Source organism: Delphinapterus leucas, chromosome 14 (assembly GCF_059928025.1).
Source record: "Delphinapterus leucas isolate spDelLeu-1000000601 "Yukka" chromosome 14, BTC_Dleu_Yukka2, whole genome shotgun sequence".
Lineage (NCBI taxonomy): Eukaryota > Metazoa > Chordata > Mammalia > Artiodactyla > Monodontidae > Delphinapterus > Delphinapterus leucas.
The window spans coordinates 7,880,777-7,900,358 of record NC_143142.1 but is presented as its reverse complement, the minus strand read 5'-3'; the positions used below and the strand labels follow the sequence as shown (position 1 = coordinate 7,900,358).

General features: G+C 44.6%; 1 protein-coding gene across 6 annotated transcripts in view; it reads left to right on the top strand.

Moving 5' to 3' along the window:
• Positions 1–19,582, top strand: part of TMEM120B (transmembrane protein 120B) — a 45,022-nt gene that overhangs the window by 3,340 nt on the left and 22,100 nt on the right. For all 6 annotated transcript variants that reach the window (XM_089894452.1, XM_089894451.1, XM_022598117.3 and 3 more), the window contains exons 2-3: positions 17,456–17,574; positions 19,353–19,469. In XM_089894452.1, the coding sequence (XP_089750578.1) occupies positions 17,456–17,574; positions 19,353–19,469 (236 nt within the window). The remainder of the gene's footprint in view (positions 1–17,455; positions 17,575–19,352; positions 19,470–19,582) is intronic.

Here is a 19,582-nt window from a genome sequence, read left to right as displayed (position 1 = left end):
CTTTTGTTTCTCTCCCATCTTGCATTGCCTTCTGGGCCTCTTTCCCTAGAAGTGGGTTGTGTGGGAAGAACTCCAGACAGGGAGTCAGGATTCCTAGGTTCAGGCCTGAACTCTGCCACTGCCTAGCATCTGACCTTTAGCAAGCCGCCTCTCTGAGCTTTTCTTTATCTAGAAAACAAAGGCTGACAATAATAGCAGCAACGATAAGAGCTGACTGTATGATACATGGATTATTCCATTTAATCTAAATGACAGCCTGGCTTTACAGATGAGAGTGAGGCTAAGAGATGTTAAGTAACTTGAAACTCGAGGAGCCAGAATTTGAACCCAGGCCTGCTGTATCCATCAGATACTTTTTGGGTTCCTAACACAGTGGGCTCCAACAGTATCCTGAGACCCTTGGCTCTAGAAGGAAGCTTTTGGACTTGTGGGGACTCATTTCATTTGTACGGTGCTTTAACATGATGTGTTAGTAAGGATTCTTAGTGGTAAGTGGCAGAAACCCAGTTGAACCAGCTTTAAGCCAACAAACAAACAAACAAAAATGTTTTATTGGCTCATGTAGTGGGAAGTCCAGTGGGAAATGGCTTCAGGCAAGGCTGGATCCAGGTGCTTCAATGATGTCTGTGTGTGTGAGTGTGTGTATGTTTCCTCTATGTCAACTTCATTCTCATCAGTCTCTCCCATGTTGTGGCAAAGATGAGCATTGGCAGCCTCAGGCTGATATCTACCAGTTCAGCAAACCTCAGAAACAGAGCATCTTCTCTCCTGTAATTCTGGCAGGAGTCCCAGGGCTAACTCTCATTGGCCCGACTTGGGTCATGTGATTATCCCTTACTTAACCAGACCCTGTGGCACTAATTGGCTGGGTCTTGGTTAACATGTCTCCCCTGGAGCCCAGGACTGGGATAAGTGGCGTTCAAACCACATGAAATAACAGTGGTGGAGACCCTGTGGCACTAATTGGCTGGGTCTTGGTTAACATGTCTCCCCTGGAGCCCAGGACTGGGATAAGTGGCGTTCAAACCACATGAAATAAGAGTGGTGGAGGGGTGGTCCCATGAAGGAAAATCAAAATACTGGTAGTAAAAAAAAAAAAACAGAGAAGGATGCTGGACAGGTATCTTTTTAGGAGTAATAGAAACAGTCTATATCTGTGCCTCACAAACTGTGTTAAGGCACCTCCAAGGAGCTGCAGCAAGCTCACAGGGGCACTATGGGATAATTTAAATTTTCAAGGAAAACACAATATCTGTCATTAAAAAGAATGTTTCACACATCTTTTTTTTTTTTTTGCGGTATGCGGGCCTCTCACTGTTGTGGCCTCTCCCGTTGCGGAGCACAGGCTCCGGACACGCAGGCTCAGTGGGCATGGCTTACGGGCCTAGCCGCTCCGCGGCACGTGGGATCTTCCCAGACCGGGGCACGAACCCGTGTCCCCTGCATCGGCAGATGGACTCTCAACCACTGTGCCACCAGGGAAGCCCCACACATCTTTTTTTTTTTCCCACACATCTTTTTAATGATGTCATATCTTTGTGAAGTTGGGTTTTGGGGGCTGATTAAAATCAAATACTATGTGAAAATCAATTTAGAACAAGAAATGAGGATGACGGTGTCCAATCTATTCCCAAGGTTTGAGATTTTGTGCAGAGCCCGACAGGCACACACATCCGTAAATAATTTTGGTTACTTCTGAATGAAATAAAAATACTTTTGTCAATTTCTGTGTATTCTTTTTTTCCCAAGAGGCTACTAAGTTGGTAGGACATAAATACTTTTCAGTTATTTGGCTTAAGGACTCTGTGAAAAGTTTACTGAGATGCTAAGGGTGTGGTGAACCAACAAAGTTTGGGAACCTTTGTTTTATGTCCTGATTGTGGTGGTGGTTACACAACTATATGTATTTGCCAAAATTCGTTATGTATACCTGAAAATTGGTGAATTCGTATGTAAATTCTACCTGTAAAGCTGATTTTAAAAAACCAGTACATGCCTGTTAACATATATCTCATCCCCTAGCTCTTCCACAACTGAGGAAACTTAAGAAGTGGCAGACTCTGGACATGAAGGCAGTCTGACTCTCAAGCCTAATCACTTAACCATTATGTTATTCTGTCTTCCAAATGCCTGACATGCATGCTGATGCCCTTACTTACTGCTCCTATAACAGACATTACTAATCGATCCTGGCGCATGACTCAGAATCTTTCCCAGTATAGAACTGATACAGTTTAGGTGAAGTCAACTTGCCATCTTTGGTAGTGTTTCCATGGCATACTGAGTCTTAGTTCAGTATATTCAGCATTCAGAAATCTTTATTTGATGTTGATTCCTTGGAAGGAGAACTATATAAATGCAGTCTCTTGACAACTTAGCACCAGCCACACCTGTAAGTGACCACATTTTAGTGGTGGCCATGGCTCTGTTGCAGTCTGCTGGGTTGCCCACCAACGTGCAATGTTCCTAGACCAGGGCCCTGTCTGAAAATGGCATATGATTCCATTGCCGGCAATTCTTTCTTTCTTTCTTTTTTTAAAAGTTTTGGCCGCACCGCGTGGCTTGCAGGTTCTTAGTTCCCCGACCAGGGATAGAACCCTTGCCCCCTGCAGGGTTCGGACTCCTAAGTGTGGACTCCTAACCACTGGACCACCAGGGAATTCTTGATTGCCGGCAGTTCTTGCAATAAACGTTGACTCAAGAGTTGTGACTCAGCCAAGTTGTGTTGAAAGGGCATCTCTAGATGTTTCACAGCTGTGCTGGCACCTGGACTCATTAACCTCATCTTCCCAGTGGGGCAGAGTTTGGGGCCTCAGAGGACAGGAGAGGCGGCAGATCTCCAAATCTTCCAGCAGAAATTCAATTGTTTGTGTCTCCCATACATGGTATAAAAGGATGGTAATCAGACATGTAGGAAAGGAGCTATGGGTATCTCAGCTTACAGAGCCAATGTTAGTGTCTGTCTCTCTCTGATCTATTCTACATTTTTATAAGTAATACATATCCACATAGTTAAAAACTCAAATAGGAGATATTTATAAGAATTCTGTAACAGCTGAAAACTGGAAACCTAACTGTCCATCAGAATGGATAATTCCACTGAACATCCATAGAGTGTGGTATGAAGATCAGATGAATAAACTAGAGCTGTATGTATCAACATGGATAAATATTTTAAAAAGAAAAGCAACATTGGGAGGAGATATGGGGATATATGTATATGTATAGCTGACTCACTTTGTTATAAAGCAGAAACTAACACACCCTTGTAAAGCAATTATACTCCAATAAAGATGTTAAAAAAAAACCCACCAAAACCTCAAAAAAAAAAAAACAACCCAGCAACATTGCGTGAAAAGTTGCCAAGGGGTATGTATAGTATGACATGTATAATAAAGTTAAAAGCATTCAAAACAGCACTATGTTTTGCTTACTGATACATGTCTATGTAGCACAAATATAAAGACTTGCAAGGGAGTGATATGGGCCAGATTCAGTATAGTGGAGATTTGGGCAGGGCCCTGGCAGGAAGCAAATGACTCTTCCAAATGGGTGTCACTGAAAAAAGTCTAAGGAAGGGACTATTTACAGAGGTGTGGCAGTTTAAAGACGAGGTCCCTGGAGCTGGAACCAGTCCTCATCCTAAAGGGGCAGAGGGAAGGGGCGGTCACCAGAGCTTGTTGCAGGGAAAGGGGAGCTGGAGGACAGGAGCTGCAGTGGTCGAAAGCTGTAGCAAAGCAGGGAGGAGGCAGGAGGAACCAATACCCCAGCCTCTCTCTCCTCCTGCTCTCCAGTCTTCTGTCCTGGCATCCCATTGGCTAGGTAGGAGGCAGGGCAAGGGAGCCTGGGAGATGCAGTCCATAGAGGTCAACCTCCCAGGGCACAGAGAAAGACAGAATTGATCTGGGGTGGGCGTGGGGGTGGACATAACCAGCATAGAGGTTCCCCTCATTGGGGGCAGCAGATGGGAATACCACGTAGAAAGAGTACATAGGGCCTTTCAACTCTTTGTGCCCTATTATTTCTTAAACTGAGGGTGAGAATATGGGTATTAATGTTATATTTGTTTTCTATTATATGATTTTCTTTTTCAATATGTCTGAAATATTTCATAATAAAATGAGCAGGAGACCAAAAAGTAACCTAACAGTACCAAAAGGCTTATTAAAAAAAATAGGCTCGGGCTTCCCTGGTGGCACAGTGGTTAAGAATCTGCCTGCCAATGCAGGGGACACGGGTTCGAGCCCTGGTCCGGGAAGATCCCACATGCTGCAGAACAGCTAAGCCCATGCACCACAACTACTGAGCCTGCGTTCTAGAGCCCACGAGCCACAACTACTGAGCCCACGTGCCACAACTACTGGAGCCCGCACGCCTAGAGCCCGTGCTCTGCAACAAGAGAAGCCACCGCCTGTGCACTGCAACGAAGAGTAGCCCCTGCTAGCTGCAACTAGAGGAAGCCCGTGCATGGCAACAAAGACCCAATGCAGCCAAAAATAAATAAATAAATAAATAAATTTATTAAAAAAATAGTCTCAGTCATTTATGTGGTTATGACCATGCAAATATCATTTACTGAAGAATTGAGTAGTGTATGATGCTTGCGTTTTCTCTCGGAGAAAGAGAAATTTTTTTTAATTAATTTTTTTTAATTAATTTATTTTTGGCTGCATTGGGTCTTTGTTGCTGTGCGCAGGCTTTCTCTAGTTGCAGCGAGCGGGAGCTACTCTTTATTGTGGTGCATGGACTTCCCTTTGTTGCAGAGCAGGGGCTCTAGGTGTGTGGACTTCTGTAGTTGTGGCACCTGGGCTCAGTAGTTGTGGCTCGAGGGCTCTAGAGCGCAGGCTTAGTAGTTGTGGCGCACGGGCTTAGTTGCTCTGCAGCACGTGGCATCTTCCCAGGCCAGGGCTCGAAACCATGTCCCCTGCATTGGCAGGAAGATTCTTAACCACTGCGCCACCAGGGAAGTCCAGCATTTGATTCTTTGCTGACAATATTTACCTTATAACTATACTCTTTCCTCCTGCCTCCAAAGCTCCATCTTTAGGTATTTTATCAAGTGTGTCTCTTTTTTTAAAAATAGATCTTTATTAGAGTATAATTGCTTCACAATACTGTGTTAGCTTCTGTTGTATGACAAAGTGAATCAGCCATATGCATACATATATCCCCATATCCCCTCCTTCTTGAACCTCCCTCCCATCCTCCCTATTCCACCCCTCTAGGTCATCGCAAAGCACTGAGCTGATCTCCCTGTGATATGCAGCTGCTTCCCACTAGCTATCTGTTTTGCATTTGGTAGTGTATATATGTCCATGCTACTCTCTCACTTCATCCCAGCTTACCCGTCCCCCTCCCTGTGTCCTCAAGTCCATTCTCTATATCTGCGTTTTTATTCCTGTCCTGCCTCTAGTTTCTTCAGAACCTTTTTTTTTTTTTAGATTCCATATATATGTGTTAGCATATGGTATTTGTTTTTCTCTTTCTGACTTACTTCACTCTGTATGACAGACTTTATATCCATCCACCTCACTACAAATAACTCAATTTTGTTTCTTTTTATGGCTAGTAATATTCCGTTGTATATATGTGCCACATCTTCTTTATCCATTCATCTGTCGATGGACACTTAGGTTGCTTCCATGTCCTGGCTATTGTAAATAGAGCTTCAGTGAACATTGTGGCACATGACTTTTTGTTTTTTTTTTTTTTGCGGTACGCGGGCCTCTCACTGTTGTGGCCTCTCCCGTTGCAGAGCACAGGCTCCGGACGCGCAGGCTCAGCAGCCATGGCTCACGGGCCCAGCCGCTCCGCGGCATGTGGGATCTTCCCGGACCGGGGCACAAACCCGTGTCCCCTGCATTGGCCCACATGACTCTTTTTGAATTATGGTTTTCTCAGGGTATATGCCCAATAATGGGATTGCTGGGTCATATGGTAGTTCTATTTTTAGTTTTTTAAGAGAAATGCAAATCAAAACTACAGTGATGTATCACCTCACGCCGGTCAGAATGGCCATTATCAAAAAATCTAGAAACAATAAATGCTGGAGAGGGTGTGCTGGAAAGGGAACCCTCCTGCACTGTTGGTGGGAAGGTAAATTGATACAGCCACTATGGAGAACAGTATGGAGGTTCCTGAAGTGTGTCTGTTTTCTTTGCTTGGTCTTGAACTAGATAGTTGGGGGGTTGGGACTTGCTTCGGGCAGCAGAGTAGAGTCCTTTCTTCCATAGCTGCTGGTCTGCTTTGGTGCCCCCAGCACTCTGGGTTATTTTTGGAGGTAGCAACTTGAAGTGGGAGTCAATCACGTTTAATAAGCTGGTACTCCTTGCACTGTGTGCAGAGACCCAACTCCCAGTTTTCAGTGAGCGTCTCCCTTGCTCCAATACACTGCTGCCTAGTTTAGAAATAAAAATAGTGGTTTGGCATTCTGGCATTTTCTTTGAAATTTAAACATATACTTACCATATGACCCAACAATTCCATTCCTAGGTATCTATCCAAGAGAAAGGAAAATAGGTATCTACACAAAGACTTGTACATGAATGTTCATGGCAGCATTATTCATAGTACCCAAAAAGTGGAAATAACCCAAATGTCTAACAGCTGGTAGATGAATGAACAAAATGTGATATAAGTGCTGAGTAGTAATAAAAATTGATACATACTACAACATAAATACACCTCAAAAACAGTATGCTACGTGAAAGAAGCCAGACGCAAAGCCACATATTGTATGATTCCATTTATATGAAGTATCCAGAAAAGACAAAATCTATAGGGACAGAAGGTGGATTAGTGGTTGCCAGGAGCTGGGAGGAGGGAAGAGTGGGGAGCAAGTGCTCATAGACACTGGAGATCTTACTGGATAATGGAATGTTTTAAAACTGGATGTGGGATAGTTGCATAACTTGGTAAATGTATAAAAATCACTGAATTGTACACTTAAAATGAGAATTTTATGACATGTAAATTATACTTCAATAAAGTTGTTAAAAAATGATGGTTTAGGGGCTTCCCTGGTGGCGCAGAGGTTGAGAGTTCGCCTGCCGATGCAGGGGACATGGGTTCGTGCCCCGGTCCGGGAAAATCCCACATGCCGCGGAGTGGCTGGGCCCGTGAGCCATGGCCGCTGAGCCTGCGCGTCCAGAGCCTGTGCTCCGCAACAGGAGAGGCCACAACAGTGAGAGGCCCACGTACCGCAAAAAATAAAAATAAATGACAGTGACCAGGGCAAGAGCTTGGTAATAAAGAGTCCAAGATTTATGGCTTCTCTTCTTACCTGGTGTGGTTAACTTTGCCCAGATGGAAAGCTCTGTTCTTTGGCATGTTAATCTAGATTCTGACACTTGCCTCTTAAAAAGCCAAACAGAATAAAATGGCATTTGTTTGCTTACATTAATAGGGAAGTCAAAGGTGTACCGCCTTCAGATATAAGCCGATCCAGGAGCTTAAATGAAACCATCAGGGCTCAGCCTTTGTTTGCCTCTCCATCCTGTTTTCCTCTCATTTGGGTTCATTCCCAGGCAAGGCAGCCCCATTAGCTCTGGGCTTATATCCTGCTACCTTGAGAACTAGGGGAAAAAGAGTTTCTTTTTTTTTTTTTTCCATCATTTCTGATAAAAGCCCCACCACTGAGGTTCATTGGTTTTGAATGCTCGTCCCTGAGTCAGCCAGCCTGGTCAGGAGGCTGATACTCTGATTGGCCAGGCCTGGGTCATTTGCCCTGGAACCTGGGGTAAACCTGCTCCTAGCCAGATCTCATGGACTGAGTGTTGGGGAGGGATGGATCTCCAAAGAAACCATAGGGACATTAACCAGAAAGGGAACAGCTGCTGAGCTGGCAAAAACAACAGAAAGCTTCCATCTGGCGACTAGTTGCATTCAAGGACACAGGGCTGACTGGATGAAAGGCAGGATTGGATTGCCTCAGTGTGGCTCATCCTCCTGTTCCTGGAAAAAACATCTCAAAGCACAAGTCCAACTGAGGGTCTGTGGGGACTTCCCTGGTGGCGCAGCGGTTAAGAATCCGCCTGCCAATGCAGGGGACACAGGTTCCAGCCCTGGTCCAGGAAGATCCCACATGCCGCGGAGCAACTAAGCCTGTGCGCCACAACTAGTGAGCCAGCGCTCTAGAGCCTGCAAGCCACAACTGCAGAGCCCAAGTGCCACAAGTACTGAAGCCCGCGTGCCTAGAGCCCGTGCTGCACAATGAGAAGCCCGCGCACCGCAGCGAAGAGTAGCCTCCGCTCGCCACAACTAGAGGAAGCCTGCGCGCAGCAATGAAGACCCAACGCAGCCAAAAAAAAAAAAGAGAGACAGCTGTTGTAAAATGGTACAGCCTCTCTGGAAAACGGTATGGCAGTTCCTTGAAAAAGTTAAACATGGATTACCTTATGATCCAGAAATTCTACTTCTGATTATATACTCAAAAGAATTAAAAGGAGGGACTCGAACAAATACTTATCCACCCGTGTTCATAGTAACATTATTCACAATATCCAAAAGATGGAAGCAACCCAGGTGTTCATCAACAGATGAGTGGATAAAACGTGGTATATACATACTGCAGGGTATTGTTCAGCCTTAAAAAGGAAGGAAATTCTGCTACATGCTGCAATTTGGATGGACCTTGAAGCCATTATGATATGTCTAAATAAGTCAGGCACAAAAAGTATAAATACTGTATGATTCAACTTATACCTAGAGGAGTCAAATTCATAGAACTAGAAAGTAGAGTGGTGGTTGCCAGGGGCTGGGGGCGGGGAACAGGAAATTGAATTATTGTGTGACAGGTTTGGAGTTTCAGCTGCAATGATGAAAAAGTTCTGGAGATGGATGGTGGTAATGGTTACTCAGTGATGTGAACATATTAGATGCCACTGAGTTGTACACATAAAATGGTTAAGATGGTAAATTTTATGTGTATTTTTTTACAAGTAGAAATTTTTTTAAAAATTTAATGATTAACATGGTAAATTTTATGTTATATATTTTTGCCACAGTTGAAAAAAGACTGAGAGACAGCAGGTCTGGAAAAAATTTAGAATCCAAGAAATGAGTTGATCATCTTTCCTGCTGCTTGTGGGACTGGCATGAGGTAGAATCAGCAGAGACTGGGCGTGGGCAAGGAGTGCCCTGGGAATGGAGAGCGTACCACACTAAGGGCCTTGTTTCCAGCCCCCCAGACCCCACGTTGTCATCAAGACTGGCAAATCCTGAGCCTGGAGCCCAGGGCAGGGTGGACTGGACGTGTGGTCTCCACTATCATATCTCCCTTGGGAAGTGGCTCTAGCCAATGGCAGAGAGAGAGACGGAGAACTCTTAGGGATCAGGAATGATTGTATGTGCCAAGGGACAAAATTATGGGAAGGGCCATGGACTTCCTATCCCTACTCAGTCTGATGCCTTAGGGTTGGGCAGAAAATATCACCAGTGAAGCATCGGAAAAGTGCCCTTAAGAAAGTCAGTGGGGGGAATTCCCTGGCAGTGCAGTGGTTGGGACTCTGTGCTCTCACTGCAGAGGGCACAGGTTCGGTCCCTGGTCAGGGAACTAGGACCCCGTAGGCCGTGCAGGGTGGCCAAAAAAAAAAAAAGTCAGTGGGGATAGCAGTGAGTGTTGCTTGGTGAGGTGTGGAGGACAGCTGTCATATGCTGTGGGTGGGAGTGTAAATTGTCACAGTCACTTTGCAGGCAATTTGCCAAGATCTGTTAAAACTAAAATCAAGCCTGTACCCTATGACCCAGCAATTCCACTTCTCTTCCCCAGAGACGCTTGCACATTTCCCCAGAGAGACAGTGCAGGGATATTATTCAGTGCTGCATTGTCTGTTATAGTCAGAGACTGGAAACAACCTAAACACCCAGTGATAGGAAAATGGCTAAATAAACTGTTGTATGTCCACAGCATGAAGTACTGCACAGGTCTAAAAAAAATGAAATACATCTATATATTCTTATGTGGGTAGATCTGTAAGACATATTGTTGAGTGAGAAAAGAAAGTTGTGAAATCATATCTGTATTCTGATACTGTTAATATGTTTTAAAAAATCAGAAGTATGTGCTTTAGGGTATAAGCTATGCTGCTGTAGCAAAGGGATATCCTAATAAAAGGGTTTAAATGAGGTAGCTTCTTTCTCTCTCACATAACAGTTCAGAGCGGGATGTGGTCCAGGGTGAGTGGTGTTCCAGTTATCTGTTGCTGCATAAGCAACAGTTATTGCAGTTTGCTCACAGAGTCTGTGGGTCAGGAGTTTAGGCAGGGCATGGTAGGGATGGCTTGACGGTGCTCCATGAGGTCAGCGGCCTTAGCTGGGAAGACGTGAATGGCTGGGAGTAACTCACATGGCTGGGGCTGGAATCATCTGGAGGTTTCTTGACCCTCATGTCTGGAACCTGAGCTGGAATAACAAGGTTTGTCTTAGTTGGGGCTATTGATCAGACTGCCTCCATGTGACTTCTCTATGTGGTTAGGGTTTCCATGCAGCATGGTGGCCCCAGGGTAGTTGAACATTTTGTTCCAAGAGCTTGTGTTCCAGCAAATAAGGCGGAAGCTATGTGGCCTTCCGTGACTTTTTCTCAGAAATTGTATAGTGTCACTTCGGCCGTTTAAAAAAAATTGAGGTATAGTTGACTTAACAGTACTATATGTTTCAGGTGTACAATATAGTGGTTCACAACTTTCTTTAAAATCAATTTATTTATTTATTTACTTGGTTACGTTGGGTCTTCATTGCTGTGCACAGGCTTTCTCTAGTTGAGGTGAGTGGTGGCTACTCTTCGTTGTGGTGCGTGGGCTTCTCATTGCAGTGACTTCTCTTGTGGTGGAGCACGGGCTCCAGGCGCATGGGCTTCAGTAGTTGTAGCTCGCAGGCTCTAGAGTGCAGGCTCAGTAGTTGTGGTGCACGGGCTTAGTTGCTCCACGGCATGTGGGATCTTGCCGGGCCAGGGCTCGAACCTGTGTCCCCTGCATTGGCAGGCGGATTCTTAACCACTGTGCCACCAGGGAAGTCCCCATGCCTCTTTTTGAATTATGGTTTTCTGAGGGTATATGCCCAGTAGTGGGATTGCTGGGTCATATGGTAGTTCTGTTTTTAGTTTAGTTTTTTTTTTTTTTTGCGGTACGCGGGCCTCTCACTGCTGTGGCCTCTCCCGTTGTGGAGCACTGGCTCCGGAGGCGCAGGCTCAGCGGCCATGGCTCACGGACCCAGCTGCTCCGCGGCATGTGGGATCCTCCCAGACTGGGGCACGAACCCGTGTCCCCTGCATCGGCAGGCGGACTCTCAACCACTGCGCCACCAGGGAAGTCCCTGTTTTTAGTTTTTTAAGCCACCTCCATACTGTTCTCCATAGTGGCTGTATCAATTTACATTCCCACCAGCAGTGCAAGAGGGTTCCCTTTTCTCCACACCCTCTCCAGCATTTGTTTGTAGATTTTTTGATGATGGCCATTCTGACTGGTGTGATGGCCGTTCTGACTGGTGATACCTCATTGTGGTTTTGATTTGCATTTCTCTAATGATTAGTGATGTTGAGATCCTTTTATGTGTTTTTTGGCAATCTGTATTTCTTCTTTGGAGAAATGTCTATTTAGGTCTTCTGCCCATTTCTGGATTGGGTTGTTCGTTTTTTTGATATTGAGCTGCATGAGCTGCTTGTACATTTTGTAGATTAATCCTTTGTCAGTTGCTTCATTTGCAAATATTTTCTCCCGTTCTGAGGGTTGTCTTTTTGTCTTGTTTATGGTTTCCTTTGCTGTGCAAAAGCTTTTAAGTGTCATTAGGTCTCATTTGTTTATTTTTGGTTTTATTTCCATTTCTCTAGGAGGTGGGTCAAAAAGGATCTTGCTGTGATTTATGTCATAGAGTGTTCTGCCTATGTTTTCCTCTAAGAGTTTTATAGTGTCTGGCCTTACATTTAGGTCTTTAATCTATTTTGAGTTTATTTTTGTGTATGGTGTTAGGGAGTGTTCTAATTTCATTCTTTTACATGTAGCTCTCCAGTTTTCCCAGCACCACTTATTGAAGAGGCTGTCTTTTCTCCATTGTATATTCTTGCCTCCTTTATCAAAGATAAGGTGACCATATGTGCGTGGGTTTATCTCTGGGCTTTCTCTCCTGTTCCATTGATGTATATTTCTGTTTTTGTGGCAGGCGGATTCTTAACCACTGAGCCACCAGGGAAGTGCCTAGTGTTTCACAATTTTTAAAGGTTATATTTCACTTATGCTTATGATAAAATGTTGGCTGTATTCCCTGTGTTGTACAGTATATGCTTTTTTTTTTAACATCTCTATTGGAGTATAATTGCTTTACAGTGGTGTGTCAGTTTCTGCTTTATAACAAAGTGAATCAGCTATACATATACATATATCCCCATATCTCCTCCCTCTTGCATCTCCCTCCCACCGTCCCTATCCCACCGTCTAGGTGGTCACAAAGCACCAAGCTGATCTCCCTGTGCTATGTGGCTGCTTCTCACTAGCTATCTATTTTACATTTGGTAGTACATATAAGTCCATGCCACTCTCTCACTTCGTCCCAGCTTACCCTTCCCCCTCCCCGTGTCCTCAAGTCCATTCTCTACTAGAATATATCCTTGTAACTTATTTATTTTATGCATAGCAGTTTGTACCTCTTAATCCCCTACTCCTATCATGCCCGTCTCCCCCTTCTCTCTTCCCACTGGTAACCACTAGTGTGTTCTCTGTATCTGTGAGTCTGTTCTTGTTATATTCACTAGTTTGTTTTATTTTTTTAAGATTCCACGTATAAATGATATCATACCGTGTTTGTCTTTCTCTGTCTCACTTATTTCACTAAGCATAATACCCTCCAAGTCCATCCATGTTGTTGAAAATGGCAAAATTTCATTCTTTGTTATGGCTGGGTAGTATTCCACTGTATATATATATATACCACATCTTTATCCATTTATCTGTTGACGGACATTTAGGTTGCCTCCATATCTTGGTTATTGTAAATAATGCTGCTGTGCCTGTATCTTTTTTAATTAGTGTTTTCATTTTCTTCAGATATATACCCAGGAGTGGAATTGCCGGATCTTATGGTAGTTCTATTTTTAGTTTTTTGAGGAACCTCCATACTGTTTCCACAGTGGCTGCACCAATTTACATTCCCACCAACAGTGCACAGGGGTTCTCTTTTCTCCACATCCTCGCCAACATTTGTTAATTGTGGTCTTTTTTGATGACAGCCATTCTAACAGGTGTGAGATGATATCTCCCTGTGGTTTTGATTTGCATTTATTTGATGATTAGCAGTGTTGAGCATCTTTTCATGTGCCTGTTGGCTATCTGTATGGCTTCTTTGGAAAAATGTCTATTCAGATCTTCTGCCCATTTTTTAATCAGTTTGTTTGCTTTTTGGGTAATTTCGACATATTTTATTGGTCAAATCAGCCATAAGCCTACTTTTAATGAGAGGGAACAGAGAACCCACTTCTCTATGTGAGGAGTGCTAAAGGCTTGGTGGTCTTGTTGTAAAACAATCACAGGTGGGAAGCCCTGTCACATGAGGTCACCCGGGATCCAGGTTCGTTTGGCTGAGGAGGGCACAGTGGGCTTTGTCATTTGTATTATGTGGCTTCCATCTCTGGTTTCAAGGTAACTGGATCCATTGTTGCCATATGCCAGCCAGGGAAAGAGAGAGTGGAGGGCAAGCCATTCCTTATAAAAATGTGGTTCAGTTATTCTTGGCAGAAAATGTTGGCTTGACATGTGAAAACTGAATAGCTAGAAATGGCAGGTGTAATGGTTAAAAAAAAAATGTGGTTCAGAACTTACATCACTTCTGCTTGCAACCCAGTGGCTAACTCTTGGTCATATTTCTACACCTAGCTGCAAAGGAGGCTGGGAAATGTCTGTAGCTGGACAGCCACGTGCCTGGCTACCACTCAGTAGGGTCCTGTTATTAAAAGGATGCAAAGGAGAATAAGTATTAGGGGCAATTAGTTTTTGCAACAGTGTATATTTTTCATATATATGTATACATAGTTAAGTGTGTGTATATAGAAATAGGTCTATGTGGAATATAGAAATACATAGATACATACAGTCTGGAAGAATACATAGAAAAAGATCTAGAAGAAACTGGTAACAGTGGTTACTTCTGGAGAAGTGGGAGAAGACAGGATAGGGGTATATTCAGAGCCGACTCTAGCCGTAGCTGCAGTGTTTTAATTTTTAACGAGGATGATGTCTTCATGTTTACTTGTGAAATTAAATATTAATTTAAACTGAAGGCCTGGTAAACATCGGGCTGCCGATGTTTCAGTCTTGGTCTTCTCGTGCTGTGGTGGGACCCAACACCAAAGAGTGCCAGGAGGTGGCATGGCCCAGCTGGCATTGCTGGGGACTCTCAGTCCAAAGACCCCACATTCTCAAAGGCTGCTTAGTTGGGGGGTCTCTCTGCCCCCATCCTCCTTGTCCAGTTCTGGAGGGTTTCCTTTGTTACCAGTAGATATTGGTTGAACGTTGAGGACTGTTTTGGCACTGAAGCCTCTCTCTGTACAGATTACTTATTAATTACAGGTAGAAAGCTGGTCACTGTACAGTGGAGAAGACAGGTGGACACCACCTCTCCCAAGCAATCAACGTTAACATCACAGACACCACGTCCCTCCTGATGGGAGACACTGAGGGCCCAGCATCACTTTTCTGTCACATTTCTGTCCCAGGTGCATAACTAAAATTCAATCATGAGGAAATATCAGACAAATCAAGGTGGAGGGACATTCTCCAGAACAACTGGACCGAACTCTTTAAAAATGCCAGCGTCACAAAAGACAGAAGTTGAGAAGCTGGTCTAGACTAAAGGAGACCAAAGTGATATGAATAGTAATATAGGGCATCAAACTGAATCGGGTCCAGGTCTGGGGGGAAATTGCCATCAAGAGATAGTTAGCATCCAAATTTGAATTTGGATGGTATTGGAGGTGATAGTATTGTATTGTATCAAAGTTATATTTTCTGTATTTGATAACTGAATGTATAAGAGAATGTCATGTCCTTAGGAAATATGCACTAAAGTATTTAGGAGTAAAGAAGCCTGTTGTCTGCAACTAACTCCCAAATGGTTTAGAACAGGAGTAGACAAACTCTTTTGGCAAGAAGGTCAAGTAGTGAGGATTCTGGGCTTTGCAGGCCATGTGGTCTCTGTCACACTACTCTTGCTCTGCTGCTGTGATGTCACAGACAATATATAAATGAATGGGCAGGACCGTGCTCCAGTGAAGTTTATTTATGGATACCAAAGTTTCAATTTCATGTACTTTTCACGTGTCATGAAGTATTCTTCTTTTGATCTTTTCCAACCAGGCAAAAATTATTTCTAGCTTACTGCCCATACAAAATCAGGTGGGCAGATTTGGCCGGTGGGCTGTAGTTTACTGATGCCTGATGTAGAAAAAGAATACACCCAACACACATAAACGCACACACATACACACACACGGGAATAAAGCAAATATGTCATAATGCTAACAGTTGGTGAATCTGGGCGAAAGGTATAGGGGAGCTCTTTGTACTCTTACAATTCTTTTGGAAGTTTGAGATTATTTATTTTATTTTAAATTTTTTGGCCACGTCGCACGGCTTGTGGAATCTTAGTTCTCTGACCAGGGATCGAACCCAGGCCCCCTGAAGTGGAAGCACCGTGTCCTAACCACTGGACTGCCAGGGAATTTCCTGGAAGTTTGAGATTATTTAAAAATTAAAAGTTAAATTAAAAAAGAGACACAATTTTCCTCTCTTGGGGCCCGGGAAGGAGTGAGGAAACTGTATAAGTCCAGGGGACTGAGCCCTCTCTTCTGGGGGCCAAGGGGGTCTCGCTCACAGCATTCTTCCATGTGGCTCCGAATTGCTATCTGTTCACTTCTGGGCCTTCACTTTTTCCTTATTTTCTGGTTTAACCTTCATATCTAGGAACCTGCTTGACAGACATGAGAGTTTAGGCTGTGGCCTCCCTGTCTGACCGTCCTCTTTTTCTCTGTCTCTCTGCTAATACAATTCTCCACCACCCAAGCAAACAGCCACTTTAAATATGTTCATTGCATTATTGTTTTTAATTTTATGGTCCCCATCCCCCATATTGTTTTCTCCAAATTGTTGGTATTTGTCTTAGATTATCAAACTGTAGAAGAAACTGGTCATTTCCCTGCATATGGCATTATTTGGGGGGAGGTGTGCTGTGGCAGCAATGTCGAGAAATTACTGTGTTCCATTCTCCCTGCATTGGGGTGAAGTCTCTTGTATTTCCTCTGGCCTTATGGCCCTGAATGGTTATTTCCAGGAATGAGATGTTGAGTGTATTGGAGTGACTGTGCCTGGGGTAGGGAGGGTTGGCTTTAAGGGAAGAGGTGTGTCCTTTTCTTAGTTGACTTAGCAAGAGCTCTCTTCATTGCCAGGATCAAAAACCCAACTCAAACTGGACTAACTGGAAAGAAATTTATTAATTCATGTAACTAATTATAGCATTACATTCAGACTTGGTTAGATCCAGGGGCTGAAATGGTGCCATGAGAATGCTGTCTCTTACCATGTCTCAATTCTGTTTTCCGTTTGGCTTCATTCTTAGGCAGGCTCTCTCCACTCAGCAGCCCCAGGTGTACCTTCTACCAGATTAGCAAACCCAGGAGAAAGAAGGCATCACTAAACCAATACTTCTAGGTAAAAGTCCCAGGGCTGACTCTCATTGGCTCAGTTTGAGTCATGTATCCACCTCTGAACCAATCAGTTGCCAGGGGATTGGAGGATACTGATTGGCCAGGCCTGGATCACATGACCACTCTTGGCATGGGAACTGTTAGCTCTACTCAAACCATCTGGATTAAAACTTGACAAGAGGTGGCTGACCTCTCAAAGGCATATTTGGTTGCTGTTCCCATCGGGAAGGATGGAACCTGCTCAGGAAAAAACAGTAGTTCCTTATTACAGAAATGCTGTGCTGTGCTGAGCTGCCTTCCCCAAATCCAGTCCCAATTTTATAAGCCACATCTTTGATAGGTGTAGTTGTATCATCTTTTTTTTCCTCTCTCTTTTTTAAAAATTAATTTTATTGGAGTATGGCGGCTTTACAATGTTGCATTAGCCTGCACTGCCCAACAAAATGAATCAGCCATACACATACAGATATTCCCTCCCTTTTGGACTTCCCTCCCACTTAGGTTACCACAGTGTAGTAGGTAGAGTTCCCTGTGCTCTACAGTATGTTCCCATCAGTTGTCTATTTTATACGTAGTATCAATAATGTATAAGTGTCTATCCCAGTCTCCCAGTTCCTCCCACCCCACCCCTTTCTCCCTTGGTATCCATAGTTGTACCATGTTAACTGTGAAACTGTGATTGCTGTAGTCACATCCCCAGACACAAGCAAACTGAAAAATGACCCCATTATGTCCTCCTGCACACGCTACCTGGGCTGCTCCGTCCCTTAGGATACTCACAGGATCTACAGGCAGAAGCTGGAGGAGCTGACCGCACTCCAGACTTCGTGCAGCAGCTCCATCAGCAAGCAGAAGACACGACTGAAGGACCTGAAGTGCACGCTCCAGAGGTAGGCTGGCTGCAACTCAAAGGCTCCCCTGAATCCCAACTCAAAACTGGCCTGGCTTGAGCAGAGAATGGAAATTTTAATGGAAAAAACCAGGAGTGGCTTCAGGCATCACTGGATCCAGGGGTCAAAGGGTGTTTTTAGGAATCTGTTTTTTTCCTCTAAATCCTGCCTTCCTCTAGGTTGGCTTTACTTTGGCTGAAATGGTCACTGAGATGGCCACCAACAGTGCCAGGCTTTTATCCTCCAGCCTTTCTTCCTACTGGCTCAGCCACACCAGCAGAAGTTCTGGGCATGATCCCCATTGGCTGGAATTGGTCACGTACCAGTCTGCAAACCAGTCATTGAGACTCTGGTTGGACAAGACTCGGTCATATGTTCACTTTGTGGACCTGGGGGATGGGACAGCCCTACTTGAACCATACGGGATGGGGCGAGGATGAGGCGTAGTTCCCCAGAGGAAAGGTCTTCTAATAAGTCCTACTGGGCAGGTAAATAGCAAGTATCCTTCTAACGGGTGTGGGAGCTCACTCCTCACCGGGCTCTCTGGTGGAGGGGGTGAGAAGTCTGGCATCCCTGGTGGGGATATGCTTGAGCTCATGACTTAGTTCAGTTCCTGAGGCCAGGATCACCTGTTCACTTCCTAATCCCATGTCTTCACGGCTTGAGAAGTGCTCTCACCCCCTGCAGGTGAAGGCGTCCGCTGGATACTGTGACCCCCCTAGGGAGGCAGGAAAACATGCTCTGAGTGGCTCGTCCCAGGTCACTTAGCTGGGCCTCCATTCCAGAGTTTGTGACAATTCTGGAATCCTGGTCAATTCTTCCTTTCCCTGGTGGACAATTTTTGGGACGGTTACTGAATATACCCCTATCCTTGACTGACCATTTTGGAAATGGAGGCCCATTAGTCATGGTGTAGAGTGTGGATGGTTCCATGTAATGACATCACCACCCTTGGAAAAACACATCTTACTGATGACAGGACTCAAGAGTCTTTCATCTGTCTAGGGTTTTTCAGTCGTGGCACTATTGATAATTCTTTGCTGTTGGGGGCTGTCCTGTGCATTGTCGGATGTTTAGCAGCATCCCTGGCTTCTACCCACTAGATGCCAGTAGAACCCTCTAGCCCTGTCTTGACAACCAGAATGTTCCCAGACAGTGTCTTCATGGTTTGGGAAGTGCTCTCATCCCAGGTTTCCCCAGTTGAGAACCACTGAGTTAGAAGGTTGACCCGTGAGTTACGTTCTTACACCAAGGACCCCTGCTATTCTGAGAGCGTCTATGACGTGTTTTTCTGGTTTTGAGATTAAATGTCACCAAAGAATAACAGTCAGACCTTGGTTGGTTGACTGATTATACTTTCAAAGCATCCTTCCTGTCTGTACTCTTAGTAATCTTCAGGTTGTTCCTATAGAGTAGCCTGGAAAGTAGTACTGCCAGTAGATATCCATTGAACTTGTACTTTGTGTTCGGTATTCTAAATGCTTAACATTGCACTTAGTCACTTTATTCTCACATTGATATTGTCTATAAGGTAAGACTGATGGGATGTATCCCTGTGTTTGAGGTATGGAAAATAAGGCAGAGAGGTTGAAGGACATTCCCAAGGTCACAAGACTAGCAGGGAGTCAGCATCAAACGCAGAGAGTACAGGTGGAGGACTGAGGTTGTGAGAAGCATTGCAATGGCAAGATGGGAGGACGGTACCCAGAGTTTCCAGATTCTTCCTGCAGTCTGTGTAACGCCCCTGCTTCTCTTTACGCCCACACCTCTGACCACAGGTACAAGCGCCACGCCAGTCGGAAGGAGGCAGAGCTCATTCAGCAGTTGGGCGCCAACGTCAAGGAGCGGCAGAATGTCTTCTTTGACATGGAGGCCTACCTGCCCAAGAAGAACGGGTAGGAGCTGGGGACCTACTCCCCAACCCCCAGCGCTGTGGGCAGATGCCCCGGCCTGGAGCACCTGGTCTGTGTGACTCCTGCCTCCCTGTTGGGGCTTGAGTTGAAGGTGA